At 47.0% G+C, this 18,745-nt stretch overlaps 1 protein-coding gene across 1 annotated transcript in view; it reads right to left on the minus strand.

Annotated features, from left to right (window-relative positions):
• The window catches only part of XYLB (xylulokinase), a 1,059,043-nt gene that overhangs the window by 772,263 nt on the left and 268,035 nt on the right, over positions 1-18,745 (minus strand). The window contains exon 12 of the mRNA XM_078664347.1: positions 8,423-8,538. Within this exon, the coding sequence (XP_078520473.1) occupies positions 8,423-8,538 (116 nt within the window). The remainder of the gene's footprint in view (positions 1-8,422; positions 8,539-18,745) is intronic.

An 18,745-nucleotide genomic window follows, 5' to 3' on the forward strand; every position in this document is an offset into this window, starting at 1 on the left:
GCAGGATAAACCAAATATTGCAGCAAGAAAATTACTATGACTATTATACCGAACTATTTTAGTGTCACAGGGCCACACAACCTGAATATTAAATACACATCTCTATACGTGGAATGCTTCAACTGGTAAATAACCCCCTTAACTAACTTACTGCCATTTAAAGAAGTGGTCAGAAGATCACTCATGAGCATCTCGGGCAGATGCAGTGACCTGGTACGCAGTCACTGCACCCCTTACGCTCGTTTTATTCGAAATACAGAGACTTGATGAAAGGTTGAATAGGCTTCACTTTATTTTTTAGCCAATTCTAGATTGGTTTATATAAGCAATTGAGCTGTACAGATTAAATAGACATCATTTATATAGCACATTTAAACATAATGTACCTTAAGGTAGTTAATAACAGGTAATCGATTTTCTACACTCAGTGGTAAGGAATGTGTTGAGCCACATTTATTTTTAAGAGTGCTCTGAGAGTCACTGTCAGTACTGGAAATCAAACATGCATGGTATGTCAGAACAGAGGGACGTTTTGAGATAAAGTGGAATAGTGAGATATCAATGCAGTTGGCAGAGCAGGCCGGAGGGATACTTTCGGAACGAGGTGGATGATTTAATAATGATATACTAGGGCACGATCCAAGTATAGAGATGTATTTTATGAGGCACGACATACCAGGGCAAGATAAAATTATAGTGGCCTACTGGAAGAGCCATGAAAGGCAGGTGCATGATACAGGTACAGAGGTGTCCTGCAGGAGCCATGAAACACAAGTGCACCATGCAGGTAGCGAGGGATGCCAGGAGCCATGATATATCAGTGCCCGATACAGGCAAAAAGGTGTCCTGTAATATATCAGTGCACGAAACAGGGATAGAGCATACTGTAGGAGCCATTGATATATCAGATAAGGATACAAGCAGAGAGGTGTATGTTAGGACCCATGATATATCAATCCAGGATTCAAGTAGATGTTATGTTATGTTATGTTAATAACTTTTATTGGGCGCACAGCTGCCCCAGCGAAGGGGCGTCCTGGCGCCTGATAGGCTTACTGTAGCGACAATAGATGTACCAGTGCAGGGTACAAGTAAAGAGGTGTACCGAAAAAGCCATGCGGTACCAGTGCAGGATAGCAGCAGAGAGGCGTACCGTAGGACCCACGATGTGCCAGTGGAAGACACAAGCAGAGAGGAGTACCGTAGGAGCCACGATGTACCAGTGTAGGACACAAGCAGAGAGGTGTACCGTAGGAACCACGATGTACCAGTGCAAGACACAAGCCGAGAGATGTACCGTAGGAACCACGATGTACCAATGCAAGACACAAAAAGAGAGGTGTACCGTAGGAGGTATGATCTACCAGTGCAAGACACAAGCAGAAAGTTGTACCGTAGGAACCACGATGTACCAGTGCAAGACACAAGCAGAGAGGTGTACCGTAAGAACCACAATGTACCAGTGCAGGACACAAGCAGAAAGGTGTACCGTAGGAACCACGATGTACCACTGCAAGACACAAGCAGAGAGGTGTACCATAGGAACCACGATGTACCAGTGCAAGACACAAGCCGAGAGGTGTACCGTAGGAACCACAATGTACCAATGCAAGACACAAAAAGAGAGGTGTACCGTAGGAGGTATGATCTACCAGTGCAAGACACAAGCAGAAAGTTGTACCGTAGGAACCACGATGTACCAGTGCAAGACACAAGCAGAGAGGTGTACCGTAGGAACCACGATCTAGCAGTGCAAGACACAAGCAGAAAGGTGTACCGTAGGAACCACGATATACCAGTGCAAGACACAAGCAGAGAGGTGTACCGTAGGAACCACGATGTACCAGTGCAAGACACAAGCAGAGAGGTGTACCGTAGGAACCACGATCTAGCAGTGCAAGACACAAGCAGAAAGGTGTACCGTAGGAACCACAATGTACCAGTGCAAGACACAAGCAGAGACGTGTACCATAGGAACCACGATGTACCAGTGTAGGACACAAGCAGAGAGGTGTACCGTAGGAGCCACGATGTACCAATGCAGGATTTAAGTAGATCGGTGCACTGTAGAACAACTGATATACCAGTGCAGGCTACAAGCAAGGAGCCATGATATATAGGTACATGATATAGGTGTGGAGGCATACTGAAGAAGCCATATAGGCAGCTCAGTACTGAGATAAAAGGATGCAGTGCAAATCAGAATTCACTATTAGGATTCACATCCATCCTCTGGGCCATGGTAGTGGTGCTCTGTGAGAATAGCCTGCTTGAAGAAATACCTGTAAACCAGTGCATGATGCAAATCAAGATAGGTGTATTCCAGAGTTCCATATATATCTCACTGTCTTCATGATAGTGCACAATGCAAGGTAGTGTAAAGGTGCATTGACAGAGCTCTGTGGATGTGGGTTTCTTGCAGGCTAGAAAGGACTCCATTAAAGCAGGTCTGTGAACGTCTCACTACTAGAATATCATTGCATGATGAAAGACAAAATAGAGGGGCACAGAGATTTCTGTGGAAGTGCCACTAAAGGGATAGTGATGCATGGTACAGATCAATATAAAGCTACACTGTAAGAGCCCTGTGTATTTCTCTCTCAACTGGCACATCAGTGCAGTGTAGAGAAACATTGTGGTAGCCATGTGAATGACTGATGTAGGTCAGAATAGCAGTGGTGTGGCAAGGGGGGGATGGTCCGCCCTGGCCAGCACAAGTTTTGGGGGTGTCGCCCTTCCCTGCCCCACCCCTTTTACCTGCGGTCACGTGGGGCAGACAATGCAGGATTAGTTCGCCATCATCACCCCCCCCCCCCGCGCCTTTACGGCCACCACGGGGCGGCAAAGGCTGGGACCACCACAAGAGGCCTAGCCTCGCCACTGCAGAATAGCGATGTATTATGGTAGAGCGATTGCTCAGGGAACTGAGCAGTTGCTGTGAACTCTTTGTTTCATCCACATGTAGCAAATGCATAGCCTGGTTTAGTTGACTAAGCCTTTCATCCTTCCTGGGTCGATAAAATGTGTGCCGATTTGAACCAGGAAATTAACATTTTACCAAGCAAGTGTTCTAGGTAAAGCCATATACATAATAGATTACTTTCATTATTGCTATTTTCAAACCCTCTTGATGCCTCAGTAATGGGAAAGCTAAGAATATTGCAGGCCAGTATAGAAGCGCGTTAAGGGAGACTTGGTACAGTGACATACGCAGGTAGAATGCAAAATGGCGCATTAAGCCAAGCACTTATTGATGTGTGTGAGACCTGCAGGCCACAACTTAACATATAAACAGGCCAGGTCTTTCTCGATGTCAACGAACTGAGTGTCATTAATTTGTGTAAAATTAACACCTGACGTTTACAGTACTTACAAATCACATAACTGTGCTAAATAAAGACGATTTTTCTTAAACTGATTTAAATTGTCATGTGATAACCGTTGGTTCAGTCTTACAGTAGATATGTTGTAGCATGCACAATGTGAACTATAAAACATATATTTTTAACCTATGTTACTGTACGTTTCACAACTCAACTGCATAGTAGATAACGTAATAAAGTCCAGGTTTTAGTAACTTGGAGGCTAATTTTTTAATACACGAATCCAACCAATAATTTGGTTTTTATTTTCAGAAAATCTGCTTCCCATTTGCTATGGTACTCGTAGGCCAGACCCTCAACCCTTTTTACTCGCTAAACATTGCAGCTGGGTATGCGGCGTTTCTTGCTAGGAAATCTCAAAATCATGTAACATCCACCCAATCTCACCGACTCAGCTCGACCCACAGACTTTCATATTTTTTTTACTTTTGATTTATTTTTCTACGGCTAAATCTCCGTTTCTTCAAATGTATTATGTTCATATTTACTTGGCAACAAGAGAAACTGGAATGTAAAAGTATATAGCTTGGTGTGACTTTGGGCGGATAAAAAAACAGAAAATACCAGATCTGATGGTCTGCAGATAGATTATAATAACACACACACACACACACTTTCTCTTTTAACAGTGGTCAGTTTCATGATGCGAGAACAAAACATTATATTAAGCACCACCTTGGGTGGTTTTACTTTTTTGTATTTTTTGTTTTACCTACTGGTATGGGCAGGCGGTTTTTGATTTGGAAGATAGCACTTTATGGATTGGTGTAAATTTGGGTAGATAATTTGCCAGTAGGAGCTATGATAGATATACATGTATATGTATATATATATATATATATATTACTGCTCCAACTCCTCAGTCTAAGGACAAAGAATTCTCCGCACTCCGGGGTAATTTCTCCAACAGTTGCTTTATTGCAGTGACAGACGCCCTCGCGTTTCGGCAGATTGCCTTTCTCAATGTCAATTGCCCTCTAGCAACATCCTGTTTTTAACAATTAATTAGGTAAAGGAAGGACTACAGGCCAGCTGGTAATAGCCAGCGCCATCTTGGAGTGGTGCGTATTTACATATTTACAAATAGATTGTGCTATAAACATGCTTTTACATTTTAGTTTTCTTGCAAAACAAGTCCATACTCCATAAACATGAGTCTTGTAGACCAGTGATACATTTGAAAATTCATAACTGTATCCCAAGCACTTGCCTCGTGCTATTTATCTAATTAACTCATGTGTCAACGCGAAAAGAATTGAGCCGTGTATCGGCAGTTCTCCCTCCTTATACCAACATTTCAAATTGCATATCCAAAGCAAATCAACCATCTGTCATTTTCTAAACCATTAGACATTTTCTTATTCCTCCCCTGTTTCATTTGCGTTTTTCGTCGTTACTATTTACATATAGAAAAACAGCAATTTACGTAAAAAAGCAATTGAAATCAAATTCATTCATTAATCACATTTTTCATTAAAAGCAAACCACACCAAAGTAACTCAGAAATGGTTCACTTGAAAGACACCAAGGTACTTCAAAATTAATCCTCTCTTATTTACAATGCTGATATCCCTTAATCCAAAAGATGAAACCCTATGTACATATATATTTACATGTAAGCAATTATGCATTCTCAATTTCAGAAAAATATATATACACTGGTATGGCGGCCACTTTATATTCTGTATTCAGTATTGCCTCTTTGATCCGTTATTCTCCACCCTACTCGTTATATATCATATTAGGTACACATTCAGATTTTATCAGATGCCTATATGTACCATCATATCTTCCCCACTGTTCAGACCCCAGGGCGTTTTGGTATGGAGATCAATGATGTATCTTGATTCCAACCTGCGGAGTTTTCTAAGCCTGTCCCCCCCTCTGATGTTATCAGGGACTAGGTCTAAACCATAACACTGCAGTTGATTGCGGTCACCCTTATGCTTGTCGGCAAAGTGCCTTGCCACAGGATAGGCTTGATCCACTTTATCAATGGCCCTCATGTGTTCCAGTATCCTGATTTTAAATGGATGTACTGTACTTCCAATATATTGGAGTCCACAGGGGCACACTAAGCAGTACACAACATATGGTGTACTGCAAGTGATGAACTTGCTGATTTTTTTCACCCTACCAGTGTCTTGGATGGTATATGTAAGGGTCCTTTTACTGTTGCTGCAAGCTTTGCACTTATGACATGGAAAAAAGCCTCTCATATGTTTCAGGGTGTTGGTTTTAGGGGGTATTTTTTCAAGGTGGCTATGTACTAGTTTGTCACGGATAGATCTAGATTTTCTGAATGTGACTAAGGGAAAGTTTGGGACATCCTCACCTATGACACTATCGGTTTTTAGAATGTGCCAATTTTTTCTAAGCATAGATTTTAAATGATTAGCTTCCGATGAATAGGGGGTGATTAGTCTAAATTTGCCGGTTTCAAGCTTTTTGTTCTCTTTTTCACACAGCAGACTTTCCCTGGTCATATTCTTCACTTTACACAGTGTTTTATTTAATGATGTGGGATTGTACCCACGGATGGCAAACCTGGCAATACATTCGGAGGCGGCCTGTTCGAAGTCACAATCGCGTGTGCAATTTCTTTTTATTCTTAGCAGTTCCCCGTAGGGGATGCTTTGCACTAGTTTAGGTGGGTGGCTGCTGGTTGAGTGAAGTATCGAATTGCCAGCAGTTTTTTTACGATACAATGAAGTCTCAATCCTACCCTCTATTATCTGTACCTTAAGGTCCAAATAGTCCACGGTACATGGACTGATGGTGCCCGTAAGGTGCAGGTTTAGATCGTTGTTATTTAAACTAGCGATGTACTTCAAGGCGGTCTCCTCAGTTCCCTGCCACACGATAAACAAGTCATCGATATATCGATGCCATCTGATTACTTTACCGTCCGACATGTCGTCCCTGTAGGTTCTGGGTACCTGCTCCTCCCACCAGCCGACGAACAAGTTCGCGTAGCAGGGGGCAAAGCAGGTACCCATCGCCGTGCCCGACACTTGTTTGTAGTAGGTGGTTTCAAAGAGAAAAATATTGTTATTTAAACAGAATTCTAAAAATTCTAATAACATGCAGTTATGCTGTGCATATCTCAGTGGTCTTTTTTGTAGATACTCATTAACTGCTTTAATCCCCTTTGAGTGTTCAATACAAGTGTAGAGACTTGTTATATCCAGGACGATCAATAGATAGTCAGGTTGCCATTGCATATTTTGGATTTTTGAGAGAAAGTCCTTGGTGTCTTTTACATAGGAGGTTAACCTTTTAACAAGACTCGCTAGGAAAAAATCAAGAAACTTGGAAACATGTTCCGTCAGTCCTTGCATTGAAGAAACGATTGGTCTTCCCGGGGGGTGTGTTCTGTCTTTATGCAGCTTGGGAATATGATAGAAGGTTGGGCAGGTTGGGTTAGAGCTACGGAGGTATAGATGTTCATCGTCTCCAAGCATTCCTTTCTTATACCACTTGCTTATTAGTTCATCATATGCTTGGATGCTTTGTTGGTATATTTTAAAAGTGGTCACTTCGTAGCTTTTTCCATCTGACAATTGTCTTATCGCCTCTTTATAGTATTCATCCCTTGCTTGCACCACGACATTTCCCCCTTTGTCCGAGGGCTTTATGATGATGGTATGATCCTGTGCCAAGTTTGTTAAAGCCATTTTTTCTTCCTGAGACAGATTTAACCCACAATTTTCCTTTTTTCCATTTTTTTGATTTTTGCGGAAATATTGCAGATCTTTAATCATAGCATCCGAAAATGTATCCAGGGCATCAAATGGCATTTGTGGATTGAAAGTGGAGGATGGTTTGTACGGGCTCTCTTCTCTATCCTGTTCAATTCCAACCTCCCTAACTCGTTCCACTATTTCTTGGCTGCTTCGTGTATTTGTTGTTAATTCGTTTCTGAGATCTTCCAATGTTTCTATTCCTGCGAGATCCTTCACAGTCAGTATATCTGTTGCTGTTAGCCTCGTAGTTTGTTTTTTACTTCTGGTCAAATGAGTCCTGATTTTAAAGTACTTATGAAGTTTCAATTTCCTGATGAAACTGAACAAGTCGATCCTGGTTTGGGTGTACTCCAGGTGTGCGTCCGGACAGAAAGTCAGTCCAAGACTTAGTACTTTATGTTCCGCGGCAGTTAGTGGTCTCTGTGTTAAATTTACCACTGTAAGATTACTCGTTTCAACTACCTCCTGTTGTTTCTTCTGCGGTTGGTCCAAGTCGAGCTTTTTGGTTTTTCTACCACCGCCGGCTCTCCTGGTCTTCCTGCGCTTGCGTTTGGTTCTGGGGGCTTGTTCTTCCCTCCCCTCAGCCATGATTGTCGTATGACTTGGAACTCTGATTGAAAAGGGGTTTGTTTGCCTCCAGCACTTGCTCCCAGTGGGGCTTGCTCGTCACTCGATTCATTCCCCGTCAAATCAGATTCTGATGTTTCAATCATCGTTGTTGGTACTGTTTTGGAACTTAATTCCTTTCTTGGTACATCAAACTTTTTTGCGTAGGTTAGTACTCTGCCCTGCGTGTAGTCTCTTTCGTCCCTTTGAAATTTCTCTTGTTTACGCATCTTGATTTTTTGTTCGTATCTAAGTAGTCTGGGTTTCATTTGATCCAGGGCTTCGTGTGTGTGTGTGTGTGTATATATATATATATACATACATTAAATATATACAGTGGTGAGTCTATTAGCCTGGAAACAAAAAGACAGTGTCGTTGTTGTATTTTGATAATAGTGCTGTAGAATGAATATCCCTCGTGCTACGTCTCGTGCCGTCAGCTTTTCCTGCGCGAGATCCCTAAGTGCTTTGACAGTTGGAGACTTGGAGCAGGCGGCTGACGCCGACCAATAAGCGTTCCTCGCGACTCCCATGACTCAGCCACGCCCTCCACCCCCTTCGCCCCACATCCATTACACTCATCGCTTTGCAGATGTAGTGCTAAGTGCTGACTCTTCACAGTCCAGCAGCCTACACATACCAAGAATGAATTACGTGCACTTAACTACTCATAGTTCATGACATTACCAGAGGAGCGCCATGTAGGATTCCGTCTGCACAGGATTGCAAAGTATGTGGCCTTCCAGAGCAGGAGTTGGTTCGTTAATCCACAGAAATAGGGTGTCACTCGTGCCAAGGCTGACCTGTCAAGAGAATGAAATGAAGCATTATGCTCTCTCTGCACGTACCCTGTGCCAGGTGTAGGGTTTGGAGGTGGAGGGCCCAAGGCCCGCATGTTAGGAGCAGCAATGACCTGACACGGACACCAGATGAGGGTAGTGGGAATGGCCCCGAGCACGTGCGCTCGGCCCCTTTTATTGCCAGCGTCATGTGACACCATGACGTCTGTGGTGGGTGGGTGTAAAGTGTATTACAGACACTCTGAACACTAGACCGTGTTCAGGCTAGGACACTACATCCCTCCCATTTTTTAATTGCAAAGACCCACATTCAGAAATCAACCTGTGGGGAAAATAACATGTATCAGGATGCAGTAAAGTGTTCAGCTTCCGCAGTGTCTTTCCATCCGCCGCTGCTTGGAATCACAGATGATGTTCAATCTGTTGCGGGGAACATCAGTTCACAGTGGCACCGGTTTGTGGTGCTCGATGGAAACAGTCTGTTGACGACTCTGCAACCAAATTGTCCTCACAGTCTTTCTTGTGCTCACTTCCATGGCAACGGGTGCAGTTAGAGTTCTTGTGGTTCGCCGGGGAATGATGCACGATTTCCGGTCTTGGCCTTAGCTTTATTTGTAGTCTGTGTCCTACTTGGCAAAAGGCAGATCCGTTGCAAGGCATCCCTCTCACTAGGATGACCCCTCTCGTCGGTGTTCCCCTGCCACGGGATATCCTTGAGGTCCTCTTCTCGGATTCGCGCTGGGCTGGATGTGTCCACATCAGTTGTTCCTGCGCCGCCGTCAGTGGGGGTATGGAAGAGACGATGTGTCTCACCTCAGATTCCGCAGCCTCGTCCCAAGGTAGCTGTTGGTTTCTGTCTTTGCTTGCGATGTCTTCGCCCTCCCCGGACCTTTCGGATGGGCGTCGGAGGACCGTCTCTCATCGCGGGGACTGCGTCCCGGAGGCCTCTGCCCCTGGGTCACCACGGCTGGCATGTGTCCAGTGTCCGTGTGACCCCAAAGGTGGATGTCACTAACGGTCTCGCTTGCTCCTCTCCGCAGATCCTGGGTGTGCGGAAACATCGTCTGTCAGCTGGTCTTCTTTGCCACTGGTGTTCTTCCGGCCTTGTGTTCCTCGCACCGTTGTCCTGGCACTTGTCGCCTTCCTTCTCTTCGGGAGCGTGAGTGGTCTTCCTGCACTCCTCTCTCTTTCCTTAGTTAGCTCGCTGTGGGGATGTTGCTTCGCACTGACTTCTCCTTCTACTCTTAACTGTGGCAACAGGCCACATGGATATGCTTCCTTCCTTTTCACGGTGGCAAACGTGCCACTCAGATCTCTCCTTCTCTTCCTTCCTTTTCGCAGTGGCAGACGTGCCACTCAGATCTCTTCTTTTCTTCCTTCCTTTTCTCGGTGGCAGACGTGCCACTCAGATCTCTTCTTTTCTTCCTTCCTTTTCGCGGTGGCAGACGTGCCACTCAGATCTCTTCTTTTCTTCCTTCTTTTTTTTTTTTTTTTTGCGGTGGCAGACGTGCCACTCGGGTCTCTCCTTTTCTTCCTCCTGCATCGCGACATCACTTGGACCGATCTTGCGTCTTCTCTTCTGACCTGGGTCCTCCATGCAGTGCGCGCACCCTGCATGTGTACCCCTGGTCTTGTCCCCGTCGGGGACACCTTCTCCTTCTTCCTCAGCAGCCAGAGTTGGTGTCGCGAACCTTCTTTTCTTGATGCTTTCTTTTCTTGATGGTTGTTGGTGACGTTCGGGGGTCCATGTTTGCAGACCTGTTCATGGTTGAACGTCCTGGACCGGTTGGTGGTCCACTTCTGCCGATGCCTGGCAGGTTGCTTTCGGTCGTCCTGTCGGACTTTGCGCTACAACAGTTCCTGGGGGACCCGTTGTGGGTCAGCACATGATGGGCGATCGTTCTGCGGATCGGCTCCTTGGAGACGCCATGGATCTGTCGCGGGTCGGCACTTGATGGGCGATCGTTTGCGAAGATTGTCCTGCACGATGGCGCTGCATGCATTCTTCTTTCTGCTTGCGGTGGCTGTGCGTCGCCACGTGGCGCGTTGTTTGCGCACTTACTGTTCAGGGTTCTGGGACGCCTGTTGCAGGACGTTGGGTACTTGCTGCTTTGGCTGTCGTCAGGTACTTGATGCCTTGGACCGTTGGCGGGAGTAGTTGATGCTGCGGTGAGCGCCTGTGGCCACAAGGCGTCGCTGCTCTCTCCGTCCTTTGATCGCGGCAGTCGTTTCCCTGGACGTTCTTCTAGTGCTTGGCAGTCGTTTCCCTGGACGTTCTTTTAGTGGTTGGCAGTCGTTTCCTCCAGACGTCAGTGCTTGGATGCTTTGTGAGGCATTGGTGCCTTTTCCCACGTCGCGTTGGAAGTGGCAGTCGCCGACTCCTTGCTGGTGTGTGTGGGTGTCACGGGCGCTGTTGCGCAGTTACTTGCTGCGTGAGGTTGGATGCTTTCTTGCTGCGGGAGTTTAGACGCTTTCGCTGTCACTTGCGCTGTGGAGAACTTGCTTGCTGCGTGAGTGTTCTTGCGTTGTGCAATGCTTGTTTTAGTTCTTGTGGAGGTAGGTGCACTTTTGCATTTGGCCACTGGGTGGCAGTGTTGCAGGAATTGTTAGCAGTCTGTCTTGTCTTCCCCTGATGTGCACTCTATTGTCCCAGTGCACAGGGGGCTGGAGCTGCTGCTGTAAATGGTGAGTCGCTTTTCTTTGCTTTTGTCTACTTTTGTGGGCGGAAAGGCACAGGCTCTAGTGTGAGTTGATTGTCCTTGTTCCTGGGAGGCAGGATAGCCTTTCCGTGTGGGTGAGCATTCTTACATTCCTGTGCACATGGGGTTAATGCTCTGTTCTTGCCGGGTGCACCGGCACTTCCATTATTTCCGTGTCCCGGTGGGGCTTCTGTAAGCTTTTGGGCGGTGTTGACCGCCTTGCTAGCACTCTGCCCCTCACGGAGCACACAAGGAGGGGGCTCTTTGATGACGGCGGCGCTGGCCGCGTGCAGACGCTCTCTTCACCCCTGCTCCCCTGCACTCTGCTCCTCACACGGAGCACACGAGGAGGGGGGGCACCTTCTGATCTTGGCGGCGCTGGCCGCCTGCAGACGCTTGCTTCTCCCTTGCGTCCTCTCCCCGTCCGCAGCCGCCTCGGCAGTACTCACGCCGGCGGGGGTGAAGGTGTTGTGCTACGGCGGGGAAGCGCGTCGCTCCCGTCACTCCTCCCTCGGCGGGGGCGCTCGAGGCAGGCCGCGGGTGGGCTCCGCCGGCTCTGTCTTTTGGGATGTTCTAGGTCCGCTGGCCCCACTTTCGCCGGTCTCCCGCCGCAGCAGCTTCTACACGCACACGCTGCGCGGCGGAGATCTACCTTGCTTCTCGCAGGCCGCGGTTGGGCTCCGCTGGCTCTGCTGTGACTGTCCTTCACTGGGCGCTACCGGCGGGCCGCGGGTGGGCTCCGCTGGCGCTGCTTAGTCTCTACTTTGCTGGGGGTGCCGCCGGCAAGCCGCAGGTGGGCTCCGCTGGCCCGGATCACGCTGCGAGGGGGTCGGGAGGCGGTTAGCTACTCCGCTCCCTCCCCCTCGTTGATTCAGTTAGTTGCGGGTCCGGCCGCACTTTCCTTCGCGCAGTCTCCAGTCACTGGGCCCCACCGCTTCGAGGCACACACGCGGCGGGGGCAGGGGATGACTCGGGCAGGCCGCGGGTGGGCTCCGCTGGTCCTGCTTATTTATGGCACAGTTCAGGGCGGGCACTTCGCCCGTGGGGCTCACCTTCGGCCGGCGGGCCAGATGCTTGGTTGCGGTCGTGGCGGGTAGGCTCCGCTCGGCCCGTGCACCTCTCCGGTGGGGGTCTTCAGCCTCGCGGCCATCGCAGGTGGGCTCTGGGCGGTCCGCTGTTGCTTGGTGGCCCTCGTTGGTGGCGGTCGACGCGGGTGGGCTCCGGTCGGCTTGCTGTGGGGCGCCGACGTGCCTACCGGCTTCACGGCGCGTTGCGCCTCGCCACAGGGGATGCCCTCTAGGCGGGCAGCTCTCTTCCCCTTTGTTTTTTTCCTGATCAGCCGAGGGTAGTGGCACGCATGGGCTGCACTACCGGCCTCGTCGCCATTGTAGGGTTTGGAGGTGGAGGGCCCTAGGCCCGCATGTTAGGAGCAGCAATGACCTGACACGGACACCAGATGAGGGTAGTGGGAATGGCCCCGAGCACGTGCGCTCGGCCCCTTTTATTGCCAGCGTCATGTGACACCATGACGTCTGTGGTGGGTGGGTGTAAAGTGTATTACAGACACTCTGAACACTAGACCGTGTTCAGGCTAGGACACTACACCAGGGTAGCCCGGGTGATAGGCAAAGGATGTGGGGGTCTGGGCGCGGACATTCTTCACACAATAGCAACTGCAATATACATAGGAACACTGTGCATTGTAAACAAAACACAACTTTCATTAGAACAATGTTTCATTTGTGACTTCAGACAGGGGCGAAGCCTAGTCAGTACATTTTGGGGTGGAGGAGGGTGAGCTTCCGATTTTCCAAAAATGACGCTTGGGTATAATGTTAAAATACATTATACTGACAGATTATACTGACAGGCAACGCTACTCTTTCAGTACAGGTGCAAGGTGTCTGGACGACTGTGATGGTTCATGCAAGGTGCTTTGGGGTGGGTATGAGTGCGACGGGGGTGGGGTTTTGAGGTTGGTTTTGTTAAACTTCTTTTTGTTCTTTGCCTAATATTTCAAAGGTATTGCTCTTCATTTGTCCTGTATTTTCATTGACATGGTCAAAGTCAATGCTGTGTTCATTCTGTATGCACGAGTGGCTGGGTTACAGTGCTCTGCGTATTATTGGTTATTTGACAAACAAAATCTGCTTAAAAAAATACATTATACGACACACAGGGCACATGAGAGATGAGTAAGGGACAGTGGAAAGAAAGGTGGATGTGGGTTGGTAGGAGTACTAAGTGAAAAAAACACAATATTTTGTAAAATAAGCAACATTTTTGTGGACTTTCACAACAGAGAGAGGGAGAGTATGTGTGTTTTTTTGTCTATGTGTAGGTACACATTTCTGGTGAGCACCTGTAACCAACTATTTATCCAAAGATATGTTTATTAGGGGGTGTACCACCCCAAACACCCCCCCCCCCCGAAGCTACACCTCTGGGTTCAGATGGCGAGCACAAGTACTCATTTCTGGGATATGAGACTTATCTTTTAACATCAGACTTCGATCGAGAAAAAGATAGACAGAAAAAAGCAGAAAAGATTGAAGAAGGAAGAAAATGTGGGACAATAGTGACAAAGAAAGCAGGAACATTAAAAGACCCTGCAAGAGGGACATAAAGAGAGAGAGGAAGTGTAGGGTGGTGGTAGACGGAGATATTGGGTGTAATTGAGACCAGACATTGTTGGTGTTCTGCATCAATGGCATTGGACACTGCTGAGGCAGGCTCCGAAGAAGAACTGTGCTTGTTTTGTGGAAATGAATCACTGCAGAGAGCAATGAGCAGCTCACAGGCTAATAATACATGGCCAGCGGTACTAAACATTGGCTGCAGCTTACAAGCAGTATTTTGCGACCAGGGGCTATTTTGCAAATTTGCAAACCAACCTAAGTACTAATAGGTTGGTTTGTGAAATACCAAATTGAGGTAGGTTGCAACTTGACCAACATCTTAAATATTAATACGGTAGGTCAGAAATTGCGGCCCAATACGATTTGCTGCCGTCACAGGGATTGTCGTCTGTTGGGAAGAGCAGACCACTATATCTGTGATTGCTTTTAAATAAAGCAAATGTTTTATTTTTTTAATGCAGTCTGTTTTCCTCATAGGGAATAGGACTGAGTTTAAATAGAAAATATTTTTTGTGTTTGTTTAAGAGAAGGCACTGGGCCCAAACATTTTTTGACATTCGGGAAGGGGGTCAATGGTTCTGAAGGAGCCTGGTAGGGAGAAGGAGAGCGTTTCAGAGAGCTGGGGAATTAGCACAGTCTGCACAGCCCGCTCTTACTCTCTTGACATGGGAGATAGTGGCCACATTCAAACGGGCCAAACACATAGGACGTTGGAATAGAGAAACCAAATTAGCCAAGTAGGAGCCCCCTGGGAGTGCAAGATCTTATGGGTAATACACAAGGTCTTGAAATGTACACACCTATCCACCGGGAGCCAATGCAATTTCTGGAGAAGACCAGAAGCTGAGCAAAATTTTGGAAAGGAGAACAGCAACCTGGCTGCAGCATTTTGTGATTTATTGACTCCCAGGTACAGAATGTTGCAGTAATCCAACCAGGATAGCATAACTGCCTGAATGATAGTTTGACGGATGCCAGGGGTGAAGAAACCCAGAATAGGTTTAAGCCCTCTCAAGAGCCCCAACACACATGCCTGCTACCGATTTTGTCTGTAATTCAAAAGAGAGAGTACTATCCACCCAGAATCCTAGGTTTTTAATGGCGATCTTAGGAGCGGGAGGGGGCCCTAAGGAAGGAGGATGCCCAAGAATGGGTTGTATGTCAATACAACGCTGGCTTTTACCCCGCATGCCATCACAACACGGGGATTACAACGAAAGTCATTACGACTTTCGCTGGAGGACGCTGGATAGTGGAATAGTTTAATTTTCTATTCCAACTCCAGCCCACGTTGACAGTAGGGAAGGTGTTGGATAGAAAATTAAACTATTCCCTATTCAACAGCGCCCTCCAGCGAAAGTCGTTGTAACGACTTTCGTTGTAATCCCCGCGTTGTAATGGCAGTGCGGGGTAATCCCCGCGTTGTTATGGCTGTTATCCCCAAGAATGAGCATTTCTTTCTAAGAGGAGGATTTCTGATTTGCTTGCGTTCATATGTAAGCAATTAGTATTCAACCACTGCTGTGTAATCTAGAAACATGTTTTTGGATGTATGTTCTTCTTTAGAAGACAGTAACACTTTAAATGTGGGTGTGCTGGCAGTGCTGTTCAAAGGTGGGCAAATTGTGTGACAGTATGCCAGGTAGTGTACTCCCCCTTAGCTTTTGCTGTAATCCTGTATGCTCTTCCACACAAATTGTGCCAGGTAAAATCTTTGAGAATCGGTGCATGCACAGTAACATCCATTGCAAGTTTTGTGGCTCAGAACAGGAAAACATGCCTTAGTTATCCCCATTGTGACGTTACCAACCAGGTAAATACACACTCTGTGGCACCCATATTTACAAGATGTCGCATGCACTCAAATATTAAGGCACTCTTAATAATGGCCTAAAATAGTAGTGATCATTAATAATAAAAAAGTCTGTCACCATGAGGATAAACACAAAGAAATGTACCTTTGACTTTGCCTTGAGGGCATCACTACACTTTGAGACAAAATCCAAGTTTAACCCCTTGGTTTCCAAAGATAACAGGGATCAAATTGATGCAGAAGTTGACAGTGTGCTTTTGGAGTGTGAGAGAACTTTGTTGTATACAGTTTCACAGTATCAACTGCTCATCAGATGTGTGCTGATTTGGCACTGGATCTAAACATGTCTATGTAGTAAGCAAAAGAGGACTGACTCCATACAGAAGGACGCACAACTGTAATATGTCCAGCAAGTGACAAGGCACAGCGAGGATCATTCTTTCATAAGGAGTGTGATTATTTACTTTGCCTGTCCTTTCCTGAGAAATGATGTATTGGTAATAAACACTGCTTGCACAACACAACAATGTGAGTTACTGGTGTACATCACCTGTGATGGGTCACTCCTGAGCATGGAAAGAGTGGAGGCACTTTTGATAATATATAAGTGATAAAGATGCTGATACTGAGGTCTGTAAGACAAGGGAGTCGTCCAGCCTATTTCTTACTGACATGCTAGGACAAGAACATTATCTCCTGAGTGCAGTCTTTAAGATGAAGAGGCCACTTCATCACACAGATGAGCCCAATACAACATGAAACATGCTGGTGATTGATGGACATCGTAAAGAGATGTCAGTCTTTGCCTAGGCCCCTTCAATGCCATACATTATTCAGAATGTTTGTTTCAATTTAGTCAAGCTATACGTGGATTTCCCTTAGGAATATCCTACACTTTCTGCGTGTGATGCATATCTGAGGTTAACCTTGTTCATATATGGCAGTGGTGGAGGAGTGATTGGCGGACTGTAGGAGATCGTAAAGTTTGCTTTTTTCAATTGCGCATCAAAGTGGGTGTTGCACATTTTTTTGATTTTAGGTAACAATTAAACGTTTAAGTGCAAGTATGTAAAAACTACTTTTCAGCTGCTCTTGGTACACAGAAGTGTGAAATTAATAGCTTTTGATGTACTATTGTTGAATGGATTAGCTAACTAATATTCATAGTTAGTGTTTGGGTACCTTTGTAAGAACAATACGTAAACAATTTTAGGCTTTAGTTGGTGCCAATGAATGTTTGTAATAGTTTTCCTTTTTTAACCTAAATGCCACTGGTTAAAATCATAGGAACTTATCCCATGTGAATGATCTGCAGGCACCACTCTAAAATCTCCAATTCCCAATCCAGAATAAGGCAAATAGTTTCATTAGGTCAGCCTGCAGGCTTTGTTTGGTGTGTTATTTTTGCTATCTGATAGAGACTACTTGCCACAGATTCCTTAACGTAGAATAATCCCCAGGTGTGAGACTGGAACCGGAAAACTTTCTTGCCCAGCACCCCTGCGCACCGATGGGGGGGTTCGGTGCCCGTGACTCCGCCTGATGTCCTCCGCGGGCGTGACGTCAGAGAGGTCACATGAGTCCCACCCCGGCGTGCTGATGTCAGTTTTCTTTTTTCCACATGCAACGCGTACCTGAATTGTGTACTCTTGGCCTGTTTTCAGGCCTCCCTTTTTCACCTTGGGCGCTTTTCTTCAGAACAGTGTGCGATTGCCTTCGGGCTTCAAAACTTGCTCATCTTGCTTGCGCCAGATGTCGGCGATGGACCCTCACTCCATCTGCATGTGGTATTTGGGAGAGCACCACGACTCCACAGACTGTGAGGCGTGTCAGCAACTGAAACTGAAGTCCCGGCAGGAGCGCCGGATGAAACTCCTTTCCGCAAGTCACGGTCGGCATTGTCACAGCGTCCGTCCCCGTTGACGGTTTCAAGAACCGCCGCCTGTGTCTCTGACATAGTCCTTCTCCCAGGCCGCAAGAGCGTCGCTCACCTGTTGGTAAGTGTCGCAGTTTGTCCCTGAGGGCCGGACCCCGACCTGTTGAGGGCGTGGGTTCTCCGCGGGTGGTGCGGCTCCAACCGTCGTCACCCTATCTGCTGTTTCCCAACGCGTGGCAACTAGAGCCCAGATGGAGGCCTATGCAGCGGCCTTGTAGGTCTTGTTGGCTTCTCCTTCTCCTCCTGGGACATCTGCGGATCCCTTGCCGTGTGCGGGGACTACTGCCGCGTCGCCGACAGGTTCAGCTCCAGGTTCGGAGGATGTGGTGTCGTCATTGGTGCTTTCATCTTGGTTTGCACCAGTTGTTCCTCAGAGTGGTGCTCTGCTCTTTTCCTGCTCTGTTGTCGCCTTATGGTGCCTTGGTGCCTCCTGGAGGTCTTTCTCACCTTTGTTTCTCTCTATTTTGTCTATCTGTTTTTTTCGCGCACTGTTCCCATGCTCTCCTCAGTTTTGTTGGGATGGCTCCATGCTGTGACGCGGAAAAGTTCTCAGAAGCAAACTGACGTCAGCGCGCCGAGGTGGGGATTATATGACCTCACCCCCCCCCCCCCGAGGCGCAGGGATGCTGTCCAAGAAAGTTGTCTGGGTCCAGTCTCATGCCTGGGGATTATTCTACGTTAAGGAATCTGCGGCTAGAATCGTCTCTAACAGACACATCGTTACCAAAGGTAAGAACCTTGTACGTTATGCATTTCTTGTACAGTGCAGCATTTGCCAATTCATTGACCTTTTGGTGCAGTTGGCAGTCTCATTCTGTAGACTGCAATCATCAGCTGGCGGGTTTTCCCCAGAGATGGGCTTCTCAGGGATGGAAGATCAGGATTTGAGATCTTCCAACTAAGTGATGTTATTATCATCTGCAGGTTGTGCATTATTCCTATGAAGGGTGCTCCACGGATGTGGTTGTACTTTTGCAATTTTCCATGTAACTTGTGTTAGGTGATCAGTGGATCCTGTGCATTAGTGTCAGAATTAGTGCATGAATTGGGAACCCTGAAGGAAAGCTGACAGCCAGACTGAAGCAGTATTTATCAACTGGGCACTTAAATACTTTCCATGGCT

The sequence above is a fragment of the Lissotriton helveticus genome, chromosome 10 (genome assembly GCF_964261635.1).
Source record: "Lissotriton helveticus chromosome 10, aLisHel1.1, whole genome shotgun sequence".
Classification (NCBI taxonomy): Eukaryota; Metazoa; Chordata; class Amphibia; order Caudata; family Salamandridae; genus Lissotriton; species Lissotriton helveticus.